The sequence below is a fragment of the Gobio gobio genome (genome assembly GCF_949357685.1).
Source record: "Gobio gobio genome assembly, chromosome: 22".
Lineage (NCBI taxonomy): Eukaryota > Metazoa > Chordata > Actinopteri > Cypriniformes > Gobionidae > Gobio > Gobio gobio.
This window is the reverse complement of record NC_137118.1, coordinates 10,627,971-10,651,143: the sequence shown is the minus strand read 5'-3', so window position 1 is coordinate 10,651,143 and position 23,173 is coordinate 10,627,971. Positions and strand designations below refer to the sequence as shown.

Here is a 23,173-nt window from a genome sequence, read left to right as displayed (position 1 = left end):
AATGTTTTAAAGTTTTAATGCGGAATTCAAACAATAAATAGCGTTTTGCCGCTTATATGGCATAACAGTTAAAGCCAGAATACTTCTAGCGCTGTGTCAATACATTTGATACACAACAGCTCCACTTTACAGGTGTTTGCAGCAAGTTTTGGTAAACAGAACAGCATAGTGTGCATTGATTATTACGTCAACCATACAGAATCGTTTTATAATGGAGAGTGATGGAGATGCAACAATGTTAACATTAATGTTAATGTTTTTTATTGTAGGCCTATTTAGCCCTCAGGTATTCCTTACTAATTGGTCACACTCATACACATTGATGGTCAAATGTGATCATACACCTTAACTATTTTTCAATTGAATAAATGTTCTATATTTTAGTTCAATAATATTTATTGAATATTTTGAGATATTTTGGTACTAAATACTATTTGTGCAATAATTATGGTCCATTAATGAGCACTTAAAATATATTTTTTCTAATATTTTTATTATTTATATTACACTTAGTATAGTAATTAAGGTTAAAATAGAGAATTCTTATTCAAAGAGGCAAATTAGAGTCATTTTGTGGCTCGAAAAATAATTTCCATTTGTAATGCCATTACGAACTGGTGCCTTTATGGCTCTTTAATCAATGTACATCTAATCTAGTTGCTCAAAAAAGTATTACAGTTTTGCATTTTAATAAATATTTACATATGATCAAACACTAGATTTCTTTAAATGTGAAATTTTAAAAATGTTAATAACGTACATATCCTTATTTCCTTATATGAGCAGTAGGCTATGAATTTATACTTAAATCGAAATCGATATTCTGTCGTATAACGTCACACCCCCCCTCCACCCCCCCAAAAAATAAAAGAAAATCTCACTCCAACCTGATCTTAAAAGTTGGCAACCCTGCATTTAGGAGTCTGCTCAAGCTGTCGCATCCATCTTTTTACCTTTGTTGCAATATAGTACGTAACACAAATGCAATAGCTTAATTAACCGTAAATATATAAACCATATATAACTGCATATATCTGGCTCTGTAGGCATCTTACAACAGTTCACACACGACTTGAAGATAGTTAACTCCATATCAGCTACATAAATTCATCGACTAACCATTCAGAAACGTTGCATTCTACATGTTGTCACTTGTTCTTGAATCTCTCCGTCATTGTCCGACTCTGGTTTGAACATAAAATGAACAGTTTCCGACATTTTCAGAGCATGTCTGCATGAGGTAATCGGAGCTGCTAACATGAGCTCCTGAAGCTCCGTCCTCTTCCTGAAAGGGGGCCGGGAGCAGCAGCTCATTTGCATTTAAAGGGACACACACAAAAACGGCACGTTTTTACAAATTTAACATGCTATAAAAAATTATCTGAGGGGTATTTTGAGCTTAAACTTCACAACTTCACTCTGGGGACATCAGAGACTTATTTTACATCTTGTAAAAAGGGCATGATAGGTCCCCTTTAAATCTTTTTGAGCTCATATTGGGTCTTTATGAAAAATCTAAGATTATGGGCCATATTTTAACGATTAGGAGACTATTTTAATGATGAAAAACGGTCTGCGTGCCCGGCGCATGGTCGAAAAGGGTTGTACCTAGTCTCTTAATGAGTCATGGGTGTGTTTTGGGCGTAACATGCAATTAATCAACCAGTCTCATCTCCCATTCCCTTTAAAAGCCAGTTGCGCTTCCACCATGGCGAATTCGCTTTTTACATGGCGGAATTTGCGAGCGGAAAGACTGAACCTTTCCAGAAAGGAATCATTTTATTTTTAATATTTAAAAATGTTTGTGTGCTGCTGCGCATCCCTTTGTGTGTAATAAGCAGAGTGTATGCGCCCGCCTATAGGTGCATGTTACTAACGCGCCCTTTAAATAACACAAAAAATACTGCGCTATTGACTTTAGACCAGGTTTTTGTTGGTCAATGGTGCAGTCGTTTACAGTTGCCTCAAAATAGCAACGCGCCAACAATGCGCCTGAACACACCTGGTTTTCAGACCAGCACGCCCATGGGCGAACAGATGGGCATGAGTGCACTTGCTATTTAAACAACGTGGCGCTTGACGTGAAAATGATAACTGTGTCGGGATGAAACTTGCAAAAAACACTTGTCGTGTCTGGAGTCGCATTGCGCCGGGTGTATGATAGGGCCCAAGATGTTTTGGCAAACGCTTTGTGTTAAATTAGACTCCCTCCGTCTATGAAAATGTGACTCATCGCTCTTCTCCATGTGAATACTACAGTGGTATATGTTGATGAATGGCCATGTCATGCTGTGGTCAGAGGAGGCAGACAGCCGCCAACCTCTTTATGATTCTTTCAGGAGCTTTTTAAAGCGATTTTTTTTTTTTACCTCTCACCTGAGAGAGGCTATAAAACACCACAGTCTCTCTCTCTATCCAACTGTGAGTCTTTTTAAGGCCTGTCTGCTTAGAAATAGTTCATTTCAGGCCACAACACTCACATTTTTTGTTTCCTGTGTTTTCTGAATGCTTTTCCTGCATCTGTTTTTCAGTTGCGACCATCATGTGATCATGTACCAACAGAAAACATCTCTATGCCTCATTTTGTCACAGCATTATACCGAGAATATGTTATGCGTAGTTGACCTCCATGCTGACATGGTACTCGACTGAAAGCAGTAACAGAAGCAGTATATGTTTTTTTTTATTTCCCAGAACTCTCCTTTACAAATGGTGTTTTTTTCCAGTTAGTTTGAGTACTAATCGCCGTCTTCTTCACCCTCAGATCAGAGAAAGCCGGTGGTAACTGGGTTAGCTGCTAAATCCTTCCTGCCAAAGCCAGCTCAGTCTGGCCTCCGTCCTCCTGGTTACTCGCGCCTCCCGCCGGCTCGTCTGGCTGCCTTTGGGTTTGTTCGAAGCTCTAGCGTCTCATCCGTGTCCAGTAACCACTCGACCGACAGCACACGGAGTGACCCCTGCCGACCCACCTTCCGTGAGTTACTGAAACACAAACACCATGAATTTAGATATATAAATGTAGATTTGTACACTGGGGCCTGCAATTCTGAAAAAAGTCTCTTATGCTCACCAAGGCTGCAAAAATACAGTAGTAATATTGTGAAATATTACGATTAAAAATAACTCTTTTCTATTTTAATACATTTTAAAATGTAATTTATTCCAGTAATGGCAAAACTGAATTTTTAGCATCTTGACTGTCTCATAATCCTTCAGAAATTATTCTGATATGCTGATTTGGGGTGAAGTTTGTAAACATGCTGCTTAATATTTTAAAACTGTGAATGTATTTTTGTGAAATACAATTTTTCCAAAATTCTTCGATGAATAGAAAGTTCAAAAGAACAGCATTTATTCCAAATAGAAATCATTGGCCACATTATGAATGTTTACTTTTTTGATCAATTTAATGCAGCCTTGCTGAATAAAAATATTAATTTCTTTAAAAAATAAAATAAAATCTTGCTGACACCAAACCTTTTAACCTTTGCATGCAACGGCTTTGACACTTACCGTGTGAAAGCCTTTGTATAAAAGGTCAGTTGTCATTGAAGCAAAAGGCATTATGAAATTCATATTGATTTTTCACTCAAATTGTTGACCTAATGTATTAAGCTTAACCAAAGCATTTTAACTTAAGGACTTTTAGACCCCACTAAACACCTGTACACACTACAATTTAGGATGCCATCTAAAGAACTTGTAGCTGAGTGCATTGTTATGTGAAATCCCTGAGGCGCAGTTTACATAAAAGCATAATGCTCCACTTTTTAGAGTTAATTATAATACAATTTGCATCATTTTATTAACTCTGCCTACAAGCAGCATGCAGATCCCCTTTCATTAACATATTCTGCTCATAACTGCGTGCGCTAATATGGAATCATGGGATATTCAGTGTAGCAGACCAAAAAAGTTCAGTATTTGTTTTACAAAATCAGACTTTTCTTCAGTTGGCCTTTGTTTTAGGTCACAAAAGAAACTTTGTGTTTGATCCGAACATGCTTCTTTTATAACTAGCTCCGTGAGTCAACATGAATGATGTTGCTCAGTATGATCAGAGCCTGCTGAAGTAGATTCCAGTCTGCTCTTAAAGGGGGCCGTCTTTGAAAATTGGCATCGAGCGTGCGTCGCATGTGTTTTTAATGCGACCTACATAAGTGATGTTGGCCGGGCTTCTCCTGGTAACAGTTGACGTGGCTGCAGATTCAGGCATCTGGAGTCGCATGCGTCACTGGATGAGTTATGTCATCAAGTCTTTTTATCCTGGAATCACTTGGGAAGAAGAATCCCTCAGCGTTCACAGTCCTGTATTTATGGAGCAAACAGACGCACGAGAGAAATACTGAGAGAATTACAGAGAATCTGTGTTGCGGTGGCCCCCGACATTTTTTTTGTGTAGAGGAGCCCTGTAAAACATTAAGTTTAAAGACAGACAGCACATTTTAGAAGTTTGTTTAAAATGATAAAAGATTAAATGTTTTATGAAAAGAATTAACAAAAATATAGTCATGTACAATAAAATAACGGCCAGTTAAAGTAAGTGATTTCTGAGAAACGCTGATGAAAACCGATTGGACCAAGAGACACAACACACCTGTAGCCAATCAGCAGCCTCTGAGCGTGTCCAGTCATGATGGGGGAGGAGGGAGATTTGAAGAAAGACTGTAGAAAGAAAGATGGCTGAGAGACATTAAAAAAGAGAAAATGGGAGGAATATCACTGGAATAAGAAGGGTTATGATCAGGCAAGCGCTTTAGAGCCTGGGTTAATATTAGAAAAGCTTTCCAGTGTTGCAGAGACTGAAGCAGGAAGGCCTGAAAACGGACACAGAGTTTGTGCGTGAGTAACATTGTTTTTTCTGTTCTGGAAAGGGATTTCACAGAGAGGCATGAAATCCCTTTCCAGAACATTATCGTTCACTGTTCCTTGCTGGTGGAACGATCTCCTCACCTCCATCCGGAATGCAGAATCGCTGACAACATTCAAAAGACAGCTGAAAACTCATCTCTTCCGTGAGCACTTATTTGTGAGCACTTTCCTCTATTCCCTCCCTATTCTAGCTTATGCTACTCTAAGCAATGTCCAGAACTTAGTATTTCAGGCACTTTTTGTCATTTTTTTTCGCCTCTTCGTGACCGATCGCTTCCTGTATTCCTCAGTTGTAAGTCACTTTGGATAAAAGCATCTGCTAAATGAATAAATGTAAATGTTTCACAGAAGATATGCTGTTGTTGTAATGCTAGCTATAGTAACAGGACAGTTTTGAGTGTCATTGTTTGTCTGGAGCAGGTGTGCTGCTGGCGACTTACAACAAACTCTTGCTTGTATGTACTCTTGTGTACTGTATGTTCATTTTTTGTTCTTCCAGGGCTCCAGACTAACATTTGAGAGCAGTAGTACAGTAGTTCTAGAGATTGTGGCGCTGGCGGAAATGTATCATAAAAGTACTTTTGTTTTGCATTAATAGGTACAGTAATATTACATGTTTGTTTATTGGAAATTTAACGGTATAGTTTGAATTGATATACAGATAAAATTTACTTTTATTAACAACAGTCATATGCAAAAAACTCATTTTTATAGGGAAAAGTTAAATATTCTACTCTTATTAAATGTACCTTTGTTGTTCTATCATACTGAACTGACCGACAGCTTCAGTGATTTTAAAAGAAGCGCTATTTACTTGTTTTCTGTGTTAAGATTTTGTTTTTCATGAGACTTAGTGACTTCCTACCTTTTTCCATAAACTATTAGGGAGTGGAATTGGCCAATAAGTCAAGTGCTCCTCTGCCGCCATGTACTATAGGCTATAGTGGTGATTTCATGTCTTTTTAAATAAAAGATACGGTTAATAACAGAATTTTGCTCCAAATTTAAATGCCTCCAACTATCTCGCTGCGATGTTAATGGTGTCACGTGATCGAGGCGGTTTGTGAGTAAACTGTTCTGAGCTCACGCTGTGCTGCTCAAATGAAAAGCACGGTTTTGTAGCACTTTTGTTTCATTTGCCATTTGATGTTTCTCATATGTAACAGTAGTTGCAGCTGTTTTGCAGCACCAGTGCGAACTCTAACAAAATTTAGTCACACCAGCAGGAAAAAGATCACAAAATGCGACCATTTGGTCAAAGTCTGGAGCCTTGGCTTGTCATCGTCGCTTTATTTTTCATAAACCATTATTTTGCTTCCCCTCTGCTATGATAAATAGACATCCACTCTTGTGTTGTGTTTGTGCATTTTGGGGGCGGAGCAATGAAGGGAGGGGTGTGTTTTGTTGGATTAATTTAAAATTACAATAGTGTTTCTCAGAAATCACTTATTGTACCTTTTAATGAAAAAGTATTTTTTTTCTGAGATCATTTCAGTTTTAGTCATTTTAGTACTTAAACTTATTTATCTCAGCTAGTTGCCAAGGCAACATTTCTAATTTCAAGTCTCTAAGTCTCTCATGTTATATTTATATTGTATTTTATTTCAGCTTTATTTCAGATACTGGAAACAATTTTTAATAGTTTTAGTTTTAGTGGTGCAGTTGGTGGAGATACCACTTTGTTTGATATACTGCCATCTAAAGAACAGCATGCAGACATTATTAAGTGTACAAATACTTTCTGAAGCCACTGCAGATTTAATTGGGGGTCATTACAAACAGTGTTTTGTATCTGCAAAATGTCTAACATCATTTATCTCACCATAGTCATGTCCTGACTTACTGTGTCTGTTTTGTTAGAACTCATTACTGAAATTTCCATAGCAAAGTTCATTATTCCTCTTTTGAAATTAGGGCTATGATCCACCCAGCAGGGTGTGCATAATATTTAGCACAGTCGTGCAAACCATACATTCAATGTGTGTACGTATGAAAACTATTTATAGTCATTGTATTTTCACAATCCTTCCACACTTTTAAATATGTAAGTCAGAGGTGAAAATGAGTGTTTCTCTCACTCACTCACTCTCTCTCTCTCTCTCTGAAGTGTTGAATGTGTTATAGGGCTGATTGCTGATCTGATGGTGTTTCGAGCACGTATTGACTGTCTGGAGGTCTGGAACAAACACAAAAAGCAGTCAAACACTAGATAAAATGATTGGTCTTTAGCTGTCACTGAGAATGTGATTATTATTAGCAGATATTGATCTTTAGTTGTGTAAATAGTACTGTGGAGTATAATGGCACAAGTGTATGAATTTTATGAAGAACCTTTACCCCCTGAGAGCATCCCTGTGTTGTGACCACCTGTCCCCTAGGCAAACAAGGGCATTTTCTGGATGTGTGTGTTATACTTAATGTCTTGTGTAAAGACTGGCTGTTGCTTTAGGCTTGGTGGTGAATCAGTGAAATATTGACCTAGGATTCCAGTAGATACCAGAGGCCTCCCTGCGGGACTGGACGTCACATACAGTGGATCGATTTCTCAGGTCTGACTGATTGAGGCTGGTCCACTTGTAATTGGCTGAATTGGAGAGTGTGAATGATGACGGCAAATGCTACTAGACTTATTATGCTGTCATTAGGTTAGCTGCCGGATAGGTCATCAAGTCAATGTTTGCCTCTCCTTTTCAACCTTGTGTAGAGGCAGCACAGCAATTGGTTATGCTTTAGGAGAAGAGATCTGTCACATGGTCTTTGTTAGTCTCATGTCATGGCTTGATGTTGTATAAAATATCAAAGGAACCTCTTAAAGTGGTAGTGATAAAAAAATTCAAGTAGTTATAAAAGTAATCCATACGGCTCCGGGGGGTTAATAAAGGCCTTCTGAAGCGAATCGGTGGGTTTTTGCAAGAAAAATTTCCATATTTTACACGTTATAAAGTAAAATATCTAGCTTCGGGTGGACCGCCTTCCGTATTCAACTTACGGAAAAAGAGTTTTTGATCAGCTGTTTGTGTAATGAGTGCTTTCACACTGAACACAAATGTGCTGTGGCAAAAAAACAGCGTTTATTTTTTCCGTTTCGATGTCGATTTTTTTTAAACTCTCGCAGCGACAGAGAGGCTTAAACAATCACATACAAGGAAACAAAGGTCCCAAAATGTCCAGTTGATGTAATTAGCTATTCAATCAACATTAACCTTTGCCAGGCCTAGGTATCGCATTTATCTCGAGATTACATCTGTAGTTGTAGTTACAGCTGTACAGATGCTGCAGCTGTGTTTGCCCACTGTAGGCTACAGACAACGATAACTTTAACCTTTTGAGTTAAAACTCGTCTATTTTTTTCTAAACCTAATTGTGTCCGCGACTATTGGAAAGTGAATGTGTTTCCATCAGTACGTCTGTGGCACTTTAATGTTTACATTGTGACTCAACTGGAAACAGCTGCTCTGGATCGATTGGTTCCCTGAAGTGTGTGGTTTGTCTCGTCAGATGCGGTGCTACTGTCTCTGGAGGACCTCCTCAAAGTGTCCCACGGACATTTGAAAGTAAGTGCGGAACCGGCCATGATAAAGTTTTAGCTCCTGTACAAGATTAGCATACTTCCCTTCAGACTCTCTGTTCTTTAAGACTGGGTGCACCCAAAACCTTCTTCTCGATCTTTTAAATAAAATGAAAAGCTTGTCTTCACTGAATGATGAAGTGTCCGTGTTTTCTCAGCTGTCACGCGAATGTTTTGGAATGTTGGAGCTCTGAAACGTCACAGACGTTGCAAATTCGCGTCGTGGCTGATGTGAATGGTTTTGACGTGAACTATTCGCACACGAAATATTCGCTTTTCCGCTTTGCCTTTTCGTTACGCGTCCAGTGTGAAAGGGCCTTAAAGGATTAGTTCACCCAAAAATTAAAATTCTGTCATTAATTACTCACCCTCATGTCGTTCGACACCCGTAAGACCTCCGTTCATCTTCGGAACACAAATGAAGATATTTTTGTTGAAAGCTGATGGCTGAGAAAGGCTTCAGATAGGCCTCCATTGGCATTCAGTACATTTACACTCCCAAGACCCATAAAAGGCACTAAAAACGTTGTTACAGTTTTTTTACGAAAAAAAAAAATCAAAATAACGACTTTATTCAACCTCTTCTTGTCTTCCGTGTGTGCCTCCACGACGCATGTGCGAGAATATGACATAGCGCCGGCGTTCGGCAATCCATGAAATGCACACTTTAGTCCCATTTGAGCACTACGCCGAGACCTAAAGCACGATCAATGTAGAATTCAACAGCTTAGACACGCGCGTCTTCCTCTGCTTGTAAACAAAATCGCTTCTGAGTCATGTGTCCGAACGCCGGATCTGCGTCATATTCTCGTGCATGCGTCGTGGAGGCACACACGGAAGACAAGAACAAGTTGGATAAAGGCGTTATTTAGATTTTTTTTTGCGCACAAAAACTATTGTCGCGCATCGTAAAATTATTGTAGAGTCACTGTGGTGAGATGGACTTTGTAACGACGTTTTTAGTGCCTTTTATGGGTCTTGGGAGTGTAAATGTACTGAATGCCAATGGAGGCCTATCTGAAGCCTTTCTCAGCCATCAGCTTTCAACAAAAATATCTTCATTTGTGTTCCGAAGATGAACGGAGGTCTTACGGGTGCCGAACGACATGAGGGTGAGTAATTAATGACAGAATTTTCATTTTTGGGTGAACTAACCCTTTAACTGGCACGATGATGACGTCAGATGTAGCGTAAATGTTTTGAACTGTGTGAGGCTTTACACTTTCTTCGTATGTTGAATACGGAAGGCAGTCCGCTGGAAGCTATATATTTTACTTTATAACGTGTTAAATAAGGATATTTTTCTTACACAAACCCATCGATTATCTACAGAAGGCCATTATTAACCCCCGGAGCCTGAATGGATGCACTTTTTTGGGCTTCAGATTTTGGGCTGCCATTATCAAGCATGGATTAGCCAGGACATTTTTCAATATAACTCTGATTGTATTCATCTAAAAGACGAATGTCATATACACCTAGAATGGCTCGAGGGTGAGTAAATTATGGGATAATTTTCATTTTTGGGTGAATTATCCCTTTAAGAAGAAGTGAACGATTATATCTAACAGCAATAGTTGTAAACGGATTTTGCTAAAGAATCAAATGAAACATCAATTAATTGATAATTATACACATTAATCTATCTTTGTCTCTGTCTGACTATGCCCTCTTTATCACAGTAGGGGAGTGAATACCTTCAGCAGGCTTATATTTGCCACTGCTCTGAATGGCAAATGGCCACTGCTCTGTTTGAAGCTGTTGGCTTCTGACTGTGAGCTTCTGAGAATCCCAGCATCGTCTGACCTTAACAAAGACCCAGACAGAGTTTCTCTATATAGAGACATCACAGCCCCACCTTCTCTCAGAGAGAGCGCAATAAAAGAAGCATTTTTTTCCCCAGCAATTTCAAATATCACACTTCTGATCCCTCTTTCTGGCTGGGGCAACATATCCTCTTCTTAATCCTTTTTTTATCCGTCTGGGTATAATTTATCTTTGGAGATTGCTAACTGTCAGTTTGTTGGTGTGAGCTCCCAGCTTGCATGCAGGATTGATGGATGCGATCTCATGCCACACAGCCTGTCGGGAACATGCCAAAAACTCTTAATTCTTGCTTTTTCTTCTTCGTCTCAGTTCATTGTATATTGGGGTTTCTTCAGTGACAGTCGCTCCTTGAACATTTCTCTGGGATATTTCAGATCTCCTCGAGTAAAATCATCAAGAGTCTGAAATTCAAGTCAGTTTGAAGTTGTTCTAGTTAAGATGCTGGTAAAAAAATATAGATTTCATACAGTGTGCAGTAACACTTGAATCACACTGACAAATTGAACATCTCAGATGTAACCTTTCCGGTAACAACAAAGTAAAGTACAAGCCGAGTAGATTACACACACAGTCACACACATACATGCCTACACTACAACACAAAGACAACGACCTTCAGTCAAGGTTATGCTGCTTTCATTGATTTTCATTTGTATGAGCTCGTCCTTAGAAGTGTTTTGTTTGTATGTGAAAGTCTAAGGGTTCTGTAAAGGTATTGATCTCGTAGCCCACCCTTGTTTCAATGGAAAGGGTTAGGGGTCTGTTCTAATGTTCTGTACACTAAGTATGAGCAATAGAGATACTTGCTTCATAACTAATTAACTGACACTTATTATTTACACTCATCATTTATGTCCAAGAGAGAACTTTAAAGGTCTGGATAAAGGTCTAAATTTTTAGCTAAAAACAAAGTCTAAGATGGTCTGTTTTTAAAAGAGTTTTGACCAGGCCCGGAGACCAGCTTAAACCAGCTAAGACCAGAAGACATCTTAAAGAGGACCTATTATGCTCTACTAGAATAGATTTTCATGCTTGAATGTGCAAAAACAGCTCTTGTTTTTTTTTATTTATTTTTTGTACATATTTTACACTGTTGCAGGCAGCACAACTCTTCCCAGTCTGTCAGTAATACCAAAGTCCCCTTTTTGAGAATACACATGAAAATGCACTATCCAAACTTAAAGGGCTGTAATTCAAGAATGCTTTGGAATATAGACCTACATTTGGTTTTGTTTTAAAGCAGACACTCGGCAGATTATTGCAATTATTGAAAGCAATTAAAAATATGAAAGTGTGAAAAAGTTATCGAAGTTTAAATTTACTGTAAATAAAAAATACTGTACTAAATATTTTTGATTTTATATAAAATATATATTTTACAAAAATGTTTTCATCTAAAATTACTATAAAATCAAAGCCATATGTTTAACCTAGTTGTGTTCCAAATTTGAAGTTGATATCACAAAAATTGTTCCCATGAGATTTTGTTTAGGCGCTATACCGAAAATAGCCACCGGGTGTCATTGAAATTCCATTGATTGCTTTTTTGATGCCTTTTCCTGTAAATTTCTGTCCAAATGTCACTTCCATCACAAAACGGTCACCAAATATGGAACCTTGAGACTCAGACCTTTCCGACGATATATGTTTTGTCAAGATTAGAAAAGATTTTGATTATAAAGTAGTTAAAATAAATATTGTAATATGAAACATGACACGCCCACTAGGGGAGGAGCCTGCTAGAAGAATTTAAAGTACCATTTCCATGGTAACGCAACATCCAATTTCAAAACGGTTTTCACAGGATGAATTTTGAGTTCGTAAGCTTTCGAATGATACCTAATTTATGATAATTACTAAATATATGATATGAAAAAAAGCAGATAAAAAAAGAGTGCCAGTTAAGTGGTTTAGGCCCTGTCCACACGGAGACACGTTTAGCTGTATACGTAAAAATGTTGTATCATATGGGCATTTTGCCCAGACGGACCCGGCGTTTTGGGAGCCTGAAACGTTTTTCGTGTGTACACCCAATCCATATATCTTGTGAAACGATGATGTCATCACACCACGTCTAGCGCAAGTCTTCTTCTCCGTTTTTAGTGTATTTTTGGGCCAAAATTATAGCGCCACATACTGGTCTGGCATGTATACTACATCATTTTGAGTCGGTTTCAGCAGTTTCGTGTGTACGCAGAAAAAAAGCCTAAGACAAGTAATTTCACTCGGCGGCCATCTTTGAAACGCCTCTCGGGTATGCAAGTGCAGCTCCTATCTCTTTGAATGGGGATACATCGAATTCTCCAAAACTGTTCGCCAAGCTTATGAATAAATTTCATATTTGAAATCACCTTTGAAATCTGACAATTGTCTCATAAATTTTGATGATAAACGCTCGAATCATGACAAAAAACTGAATTTTTCAGCCTGGACAAAGCTAATGCGCATACGCAATCCTAAACGCGCATCTCAGAACGCTGCCTGTTTCTATAGCAACCAGAGCTTCTAACGGCAGCTGCAGTGACACGATGACTTTACTCATTTAGATTAATTTAGATGGTGGGCTTATTCGCCATATTGGCCGTTTCACTTTCTCCTATTCAAATGCAGTTTCATGTCTTTCAACTAACTGGTCGAGGTTGATATGGGGTTTAGAAATTAATTAGTCATGCAGTACTTTTAAATAGGGCAATTAGTACAGTTAACACACTGTTGAAGATGTAATTAGTTGCTAGTAATGAATTACTTATTTAGAATAACCTACACAACACTGACTATATACTCAGTTTGAGTTATGAAACATCCAGCTCCCCCCTTGAGGTATTAATCTGGAAACAATCTCTGAGGAGAACATGTGTGAATATTGTCTGAGATCAGCATTGTGTTCTGCACTTGGGAACTTGCACCACTTACACAGCTGTTGAGAAGTGAGAGAAGAGAAAATGAAAGGGAAAATATCAGTATTGAAGTTAACATACCTGTAGTGGAATGGCTAATACTAGTGTTATTCGATTGTTTTGCAATACACTACCTAGTCATCCACTGCTGAACAACTCTGCCAAGTGAACTACTTTCTTATGTTTTGTTTACTTCTGTTTTACTACACTATATTACACTAGTTTTGTAATACACACTACATTGTGCACATTACCTTATATATTTATTGGTAGGACATTACCTAGTATTATAATTTTGAGGTACACGTGCCTATGCTCATGTTATAGTACACATTAACATTCGCACACTACAAAAAAACTTTTTATTTTAATTTACATACTCAGAGTATTCACTGTATTCACAAGTATTTTTAAGGTAGTTATTTTAGTATTATTTATATACTATTGTAGTATTTATTATTATTTTGAAAATTTTTATTTTAATTTTATGTGTAATTTTTATTGTTATTACTACTATTATTAGTTGTTGTTGTTATTATTATTAATATTAATATTTAAAAAATAAAGTTTTTCGTTTCAATTATTTAATACTTCAACTTAAACTGATTTTTTAGTTAGTTGTCAAGGCATTTCAACATTTCTAATTTTAACTTCAGTTTTTCATCTAATATTTATATTATTATTATTATTATTATTATTATTATTATTATTATTATAACTATTTTAACTATTATATTTTTAATAGTTTTAGGAAACAGTAATAACACTGGTTGTAAGGCAGTACACCATATTAGAGATTAGCACAAATACTAAAAGTAAATCACCTAAGCACAATTTGCATACTATTGTACCATACTATAATTTAAACTGCATTCACACTACCCATGACATGCAGTGACAAAGCGACACAATCCCATTCATTTCAATTTTAGATGCCAATTTCTGGCGACAGAATGTAGGCGTGTCTAGTGATGTGACAAAATTGAAATATGTTCAACTTTATGCAAATGAAGAACGACTTTCGAGACCGACAACCAATAGGAGTGAAGCCAGTGGAGTGCACGTAATTGGTTACAACAACCTGTAGTGGGGTGTTGAGGCAAAATGGAGGAGAAGTTCATTTTAGCGGTCAGCATCTTTCCTATAATTTATGATGCATATGGTGGTACTCGCCGTGCTGTCTCAGAGCTTGAATGGTTTCGTGAACCCAGATAGACCGGCGCTTGTGCTTTCGCCGCAGATAAATAGCCGTGGTGGCAAAGAGCACTCACTGTTCATCTTTAATATTATGCATTTTTGACTTATTCCATTCATATTTAGTCTTTTCCTTCCAAAATGTTTGTTTGTAGCGGCAAGAAAATGGATTTGTGGTCTACAACATGGAGTAACATCCGTGAATGTACACAACCAGTTGTAGGAACGCCCACTAGCGTCCTCACCGCCAGCCACATGTAGTCTCAGCCTCAGACGTCACGCCCACAGACCGTTGGCTGAACGTCTAATGCTTATGGCACACTTATCTGGAAACACTTCAGGTGTTTCAGTCGTTATCTGATTGGTTGAATTCTACAGGATGTTCACGAGATAAGTGTGTTGCGTTCTTTAATGGTCCACCTAGAAACAAATGCCGTGACTCCAAACTCCCTTTGTGGAAGAAGAACGCTGTCATGTTTACAACTGGATGAGGAAGGTTGCGGAAGGTTGCGGGTAGGTAGTGGAAGGTTGTGGGTTCGAGTCTCAGGTCCGACAGGAATTGTCGGTGGGGGGAGTGAATAACCAGCGCCCTCCTCCACCCTCAATATCACAACTGAGGTGAGACCCTTGAGCAAGGCACCGAACCCCCAACTGCTCCCCGGGCGCTGCAGGAATATGGCTGCCCACTGCTCACGGTGTGTGTGTGTGTTCACTACTGTGTGTGTGCACTTGTATGGGTTAAATGCAGAGCAACTGTGACAATGAGCGCTTACCAGGATCAACAAAACGCTGGATTTTCAAAAGTATGTGAAGGTCGCCGCTCCATTGTTGCAGTGAACTTAAACAATGTTCTTGAATGAATAATTTATAGATGCACGCCGGTCTGTTGTTGCAGGGACATAGACCTTACATTTTCATGCCCCTAAACATGATGCGAAACAAAACAAACTGTGATTGGTCACATTACATGTCAGTCAAACATACTCTTGGGTGGTCCTCGACCAATGAAAGCTGCGACAGAGTCCAGACCTTCTGCATTCTGCATGCCAGTCCTCGTGATCGGGCTCATCAGCAACAACGATGAGACTGCCTACAGGGAAGAGATCCAGCACCTGGCCACATGGTGCGTTGATAATAACCTGCTCCTCAACACCACCAAAACGAAGGAGCTCATCGTGGACTTCAGGAAGGAGTCAAGAGGCACACACGACACCATCCACATCAATGGAATGGCTGTTGAGCGTGTCTCCAGTTTCAAGTTCCTGGGGACCCACATCTCGGCGGACATGTCGTGGACGACCAACACCTCCAGCCTGGTCAAGAAGGCTCACCAGCGCCTCTTCTTCCTGAGGACACTGAGGAAGAATCAGCTCTCCTCGGCTATCCTGGTGAACTTCTATCGCTGCGCAATAGAAAGCATCCTGACCAACTGTGTGGCAGTGTGGTATGGGAGCTGCTCTGTTGCGGAGCGCAAGGCACTGCAGCGGGTGGTGAAAACTGCCCAGCGCATCACAGGGACTCCACTACCTGCCATCGAGCACATCCAGAGGAAACGCTGCCTGCATCGAGCTCGCAGCATCCTCAAGGACTCCTCTCACCCAGCCCACAGACTGTTTTCTCTCCTGCCCTCCGGCAGGCGTTTCAGGATCCACCGGACCAGGACCAGCAGACTAAAGAACAGTTTTTTCCCCAGAGCTGTCTCTTTATTGAACTCAAACCCCCGTTGATCCACTTCCCTCATAAACTGATAACTCTCCTACCTCACATCTTCCTTCACTTTGTTATTTGCACTACCGACTGTTTATCACAGTAACAACTGTTTACATATGCATCTTGCACTGCCATATCTTAACTGGATTATGCTCATTTGCACTGCCGACTGTATTTATAGTACCAATGTTTACATTTGCATTTTTGCACTGTACTTCTAAATGTAATATGCAACCACTTTCCACTGCACTTTACACTTTTTTTTCCGGATAGCTCTGTCCATAATTTATTGCACTACCCTAATCCACTGCTATTCCTCATATTAGCCTAACATATTATTGTATACCTCTATCTGTAAAATTCTGTTTGTAGTAATAGCCATCTGTATATTTATTCACTGTACATATTCACCTGTAAATTCAGTTCTGTTTATAGTAATAACGTCTCTCTATTTATACATATTTATACATATTCAGTACATATCCATGTCCTGCATTTACGCATCCATTGTATATCCTGCACTTGCTGCTATTGCACTTCTGGTTAGACCTAAACTGCATTTCGTTGCCTTGTACTTGTACTTGTGTAATGACAATAAAGTTGAATCTAATCTAATCTAATCTAGTGTAGTAGACAGTATCTCTGCCTGTCACACGGAAGACCGGGGTTCGATTCCCCGACACACACTTCTTCTTGGGCAGTCGTGGCCTAATGGTTAGAGAGTCGGACTTGTAACCGGAAGGTTGTGGGTTCGAGTCTCAGGTCCGACAGGAATTGTCGGTGGGGGGAGTGAATAACCAGCGCCCTCCTCCACCCTTAATACCACGACTGAGGTGAGACCCTTGAGTAAGGCACCGAACCCCCAACTGCTCCCCAGGCGCTGCAGGAATATGGCTGCCCACTGCTCACGGTGTGTGTGTGTGTTCACTACTGTGTGTGTGCACTTGTATGGGTTAAATGCAGAGCACAAATTCCAAGTATGGGTCACCATACTTGGCCACACTTCACTTCTGCCATCAGACCTTCTGGTAGTGTGAATGTAGCTTGAGGATGTGCTAATTGTAATCTCACATATTATTGAGGACAAGGAATTCAGATAATACATGTCTCATATTTGTAAAACCACATAGTATGTAATTTAAAAACAATTCTTGTTCACTACCTATTGCACACACTATCTAGATCACACTTTTCAAGCAGTCTGAAAGGAAAAAACATGAAAGAACATGGCAGAAAGAGAGTTGGAAAAGAGGAAAGGAAGCGACAGTAGGGAGGTGTTATAGAAAGTGAGGAGAGGTGGAGAGGGGGAGGTGTGAGAGCACAGATGCCATCGCTCCAGCCCATCTCTGACTCACGCACACTGCTGAGAACAGATGGTTCCTCACAAACACACCACAGCATACATGCACACTCACAGGCACAGGAAACATTCTCACACACTGAACGAATACACTGTTTCACACACTGAACGTATACACTGTTTCAGGTTTGATGCTCTAATTTGTGCAAGTTTTTGTCTCATTGGTATGTTTAATAAGTGCGCTTCTCTCTGAGTGTCAGATTTGACGGTCGGCAGTCTGTGCTCTGGGTACTGCTGACTCACACACTCGCCAAACTGCTGAGCTCTGGATGATACTGCGCAGAGAGATGCTAATGAACATGTTCTCTATTTTTATCCATAACGACTGTCTGTATCCTCCTGCCTTCACAAACTCACAGCTGTACCGTATAAAGACTAGCTCTGATTCTGATGTACTGTATGTGGCCTAGCACTAGTAAGTCATGCATATATCATAAGCATTAATCATCTGATGATTTTGAATGACATTACATGTGCCGGCCTGCATTAGCCCATTAGCATTAGCACTGACCTGCTCGCTCCTCTTCGATAACCTCAGGAGTCCTTATTACCTCACATGTCTTAATCCCCATTCTATCTATTTCCCTGAAAGCTTTTACAGGATTTTTTTCTTTGGATAAAGATTCAGACCAGGCTTTTCTTCCTCAAAATCCCAAGCCGTCGCCAGCTCTCTGTTTCAGCTAGCTTCCGTTTCCGTTATCCCTCTTAAGCCTCCCAGAGAGAGAGCAAGAGAGAGTGTGCTTCTCAGAACGCTGCCAGGCCTGTTTGGTATCTTCTGCTATTCCAATACCTCCATTTTCTGTTAGTTAACTTTCAACAGTGTGCATCGTGATCAGCTTCATATCATGAGTTAGGTGTTGTATTATGAGTAGTTATAGACAATAAAGATTTAAAAAGTATCTTCTCAGAGCAGGGGCGGCGTTTACGTATGGCAGTTGCCATACCCTGGCATTCAGACAAGCAGGGGAAATAAACAGCTCATGATGCCGCTCTGTAGTTATGTTGCAGCTTTGAAAAGAAAATTTAAAAGCCTAACGCCATGTCCAAACCAAGTGGCAACCTCCCCCGGTTTCTCTTGAAGCCAATACGGAAGTGACTTAAACTGCAATTCATTGAGTGGCTGCTATAGGGACAGGCTCCAGAAGGGAGCAGAATCTCATTGAGCCCCATGTTAAAATGCCCAACTTTACAGCAGAAAAAAACATGTTTACAGCCTGGTACAAATTGTGGTTTTGGTCTATTCGACTAATTTTGCCCTTCATGTAAACTGTGAGGAGGGTGAATTTTTTTATAACTCATTTATTTACATTAAATGAAGCCTTAAAGTGTGGCCACTTTGAGTGGCAGGTGGATTGTTGTTTGTCTGCTGTCTGTAAGTCACCTCAGCTCCACCCACGTCCCGCCTCTTTGCCCATTTTCAGTTAACCGCGTGTGACGCGCGGTGACGCACTGCCAAGATGGCAACGGCCAGCTCGACCCTACTTTACGCTTCAAAACTGCTCTTCAGAAACCTATGGGTGACGTCACGTACAATTTTTTTTATCATAGAATACACTTGTTTGCTCACTTTGAGTTGACAGTTTGAACATAGTCCTTTCGTTTAATTTATTTTCAAGATTTGAGGTGAATTATCCATTGTTGCTTTCAGTAAGGCTATGTCTATAAAAGGTCACACATTATATTCAAACTCACTTTAAATTCTTTAAATAAAGCACATAATCTGCTTTGTTGTTCCAGCCACAACGCCGCAGAAATAAAAACTGTTTATAGAATAGAATCGTCGTGAATCGCCGTTGCGGCTGGTTAGTAAAAAAATCTCTGATTAACATGGAAAAGATCATTTTTCTCACGTGGTTAGGACACAGCGAAGGCTTATAGGGCTGTTTCAGTATTTGCATTGATTTTGTATTGTTGTTAAGTCTGTTGTTAAGTTCTTTTAGTGGATTTGTGTCCACATTTTGTTTAGATATAATGTGATTATTTGGGAATGTCATGAAATAACCAAAACAACAGTGCACCTTATCTAATCAGGTAGTACAGAGGTGTCCAACTGCGGGGTTGCAACCTGTAGTGGAGCCATAATTATAATTCCGGTGAACTAATTATTGTTTGATCTCTTTTTTGGACTGAAAAAGGTTCAAGACCTCTGTGCTTGTATTTTAGTGCACACAACACAGTGTACTAGTTTTGTATGTCGTGCATACTTCCTAATGTGATAGTGTTTTACTGCACACCACTTTGTGATTCCGTACTGTACAAACTTGATAGTGACGTAACTACACTGCCTCGTGCACACTACCTAATGTATGTCGTACAGCACACTACTTTTTCTACCAGTACCCTAATATGTAGAGCACACAACTTATTACACATTACATAATGTCCTGATGTTTTAGTCCAAAGCCTTAATGACAGATAACAATGTAGGACAAAACTCTAGTGCACACTTCTTAATGTGGTATTGTTTCATTGCACACCATTTTGATTTTGTAGTGTACAACGCTACCCAGTGCACACTACCTAATTTCCCACTGCACTACTGTACAATGTAGCACTACTTGATATGCTAGTGTTTTACTTTGTGCATTGTACTACACTACTTATAGTGCATATTAAATAATGTCCTTAAGTAGGTAACACTATTTCGATAGTCCAGTTTAGACATTATAAGTAACTTTGCAACTACATGTCAACTACCAGTCATTAGAGTATTAGTAGTCTGTGTGCTTCTGCTAACACTTGGTCCCCCAGCAGACATTCTACTGACTATAAGTAACTTTGCAAGTACATATCAACTTATTCTACTAACCCTAACCTAACAATCTACTAATACTAAAATGAGAGTTAGTTGACATGCTGCTGCAAAGTTACTTATAGTTAATTGAATGTCTAAAATGGAATCGAAAATAAAGCGTAACCTAAAGTTTTAGTTTATTCTACCTAATGTACTAGTTTTGTACTACACTATCTAGTGCATAATTCCTAATGTGGTATTTTTAGTGCATATTATACATAATGTCTAACGCTGTTGATTCGAGAGCTGCAATCCGATCAGTCCTGTTCACAAATTAATGTGATTTGCGAACCGATTTAACAGGATGATTGAAAAGAATCAGTTCGCACACGAATCAGACACCGCTTTATTGTCTCTGAGGATGTGGCGATTTCTTTAAAATAATGTGTAATGATATGCTTTATGAAATGTAGTGGAGTAAAAAGTATGATCTTATGCTTTGCAATGTAGTGAAGTAAAAGTATCTCAAATTAAAAATACTTGAGTAAAGTACAGATACTTGAAAAATGTACTGTGTAAACTAAAGTAACCTAAAGTTTTAGTTTATTCTACCCAATGTACTTTTGTACTACACTATCTAGTGCACAATTCCTAATGTGGTATTTTTAGTGCATGTTATACATAATGTCTGATTGATTTTTTTCACACTACCTAAAATACAATTTTTTTGTTAATTTTGGCCCATTTTTTGAGTGAACTTGCCTGCAAGTGTACTCGCCTGTATTTTAGCCTGCAAGCAGTGCTGAGCAGTGAATCAGTATTTCTCAGGTGCCTTTGGTATTAGTATTGAAATGGCACCCACCCTGACATGTGGCTGTGAGTGGAGGGGTTGGATTTGCATAATGTTTACTTCCAGACATCCTCAGGAGCACCTCTGATGCTCTGTGCTTAATAATGCATCGCAAGCGCCATCTCTTAATGGGTCACTGCTGTGTTCCCGGGCTGGATTTTTCATTCTGATTTTCTCTCTGTGCCACCTAAATGTTGGTAGATGGGAAATAACCTTCTGTGCTGGAATAATATCTGCTCCCATCACATTTCCTCTGTCACTTATAAGCCATCCCAATCCTTATCCGCGTCCTTCCTCCCAGATATTTTAATTCTTCTTGCATCTTTTTGCTTTTCTTTGACTGTCTCTCCTTTTCTCTCTAGTTGTCTTGTCAGCCGTGATTTAACCACCTTGCCCGTCTTTTATCTCCTCCCCAGTCTATCATTTATTTCTCTAATAGTGGTGCCCAACGTGGGGTGCATTCCTATTCTCTCCTTCTTCCCATCACAATGTTTTCCTCCATCTCTGCTAAAATCCTTTCTTTGCTTTTGTCCTATCACATTACTTATGTCTCTGTTGGCCAGAAGGCCAGAGAAGAAGTGCTGATTATTTGGTTCTGCCTGCCTTACAAGCTGAATTTTATCCACACCAGCACCGCATTAAATTAATCTTCTGTTATTTTTTCGTATTCCCTTCTGGTGCATTGTATCATACATTATTCAGCTCAAACTGAATTGTATATTTTTATTACTCATATTAAGCTGAGCATTTGTCTTCATTATGATCAAAATGTCAGCAACATTTTAAATTCAACATGTGTGAATTGCTTCTCTGTATTTCCAGGACCATAAATCTGTGTTTTTGTGCGTGTGTGTGTGCTGGGTGGGTTTGGGTGTGTTTGTATTTGTATTTTATTTTTATAAGCTTATACTGTATACGCTTGTATCTTTTCTTTAAGAAGATTAATGTGATCTTAGTCCATTCATTCCATATTTACCAAATGTTCACTAATCAATTGTACTCTTTGCTGAGCTAACTAATTTCATTCGAGATTTCCCTTAATTAAAAACATATTAGTCAACAACTCAAGCACTAGAACAGCATACGAATATAAACACACCTGCAAATGATAGTTTGGTTCAGTATGGAAAAAGACTGCTGCATGTGTGAATAGAAAAGTTCAGTGAACTAGAGAGAGAGAGAGAGAGAGAGAGAGAGAGAGAGAGACTAAATCCTTTAGCATCATAAATCAGAATGTAAATCCTGTAATGCTGTGCCACTACAATGCACCCTGCCAGTTATTTATATGACAGATAGAATTTTAAGAATTTAGGAAATATTTTTAATAATTTAATATCTGACTTTTGTCCAATTTTATTGTTGACTGAATTCATTAATCTCAGCAATTGTTACCAAAGTTATTGAAAAGAAAAATCCAAATATAATTATAAATAATTTATAAAATAAATATAAATTATTAATTTAGATTAAATATATATACTCACCTAAAGGATTATTAGGAACACCATACTAATACTGTGTTTGACCCCCTTTCGCCTTCAGAACTGCCTTAATTCTACATGGCATTGATTCAACAAGGTGCTGAAAGCATTCTTTAGAAATGTTGGCCCATATTGATAGGATAGCATCTTGCAGTTGATGGAGATTTGTGGGATGCACATCCAGGGCACGAAGCTCCCGTTCACTCCACATCCCAAAGATGCTCTATTGGGTTGAGATCTGGTGACTGTGGGGGCCATTTTAGTACAGTGAACTCATTGTCATGTTCAAGAAACCAATTTGAAATTATTCGAGCTTTGTGACATGGTGCATTATCCTGCTGGAAGTAGCCATCAGAGGATGGGTACATGGTGGTCATAAAGGGATGGACATGGTCAGAAACAATGCTCAGGTAAGCCGTGGCATTTAGACGATGCCCAATTGGCACTAAGGGGCCTAAAGTGTGCCAAGAAAACATCCCCCACACCATTACACCACCACCACCAGCCTGCACAGTGGTATCAAGGCATGATGGATCCATGTTCTCATTCTGTTTATGCCAAATTCTGACTCTACCATCTGAATGTCTCAACAGAAATCGAGACTCATCAGACCAGGCAACATTTTTCCAATCTTCAACTGTCCAATTTTGGTGAGCTCGTGCAAATTGTAGCCTCTTTTTCCT

At 39.1% G+C, this 23,173-nt stretch overlaps 1 protein-coding gene across 1 annotated transcript in view; it reads left to right on the top strand.

Annotated features, from left to right (window-relative positions):
- mtus2a (microtubule associated tumor suppressor candidate 2a) overlaps nt 1-23,173 on the top strand; it is a gene marked incomplete at both ends in the record, with an annotated part of 54,065 nt that overhangs the window by 5,511 nt on the left and 25,381 nt on the right. The window contains one exon of the mRNA XM_079803757.1: nt 2,765-2,971. Coding sequence (XP_079659883.1) covers nt 2,765-2,971 — 207 coding nt within the window. The remainder of the gene's footprint in view (nt 1-2,764; nt 2,972-23,173) is intronic.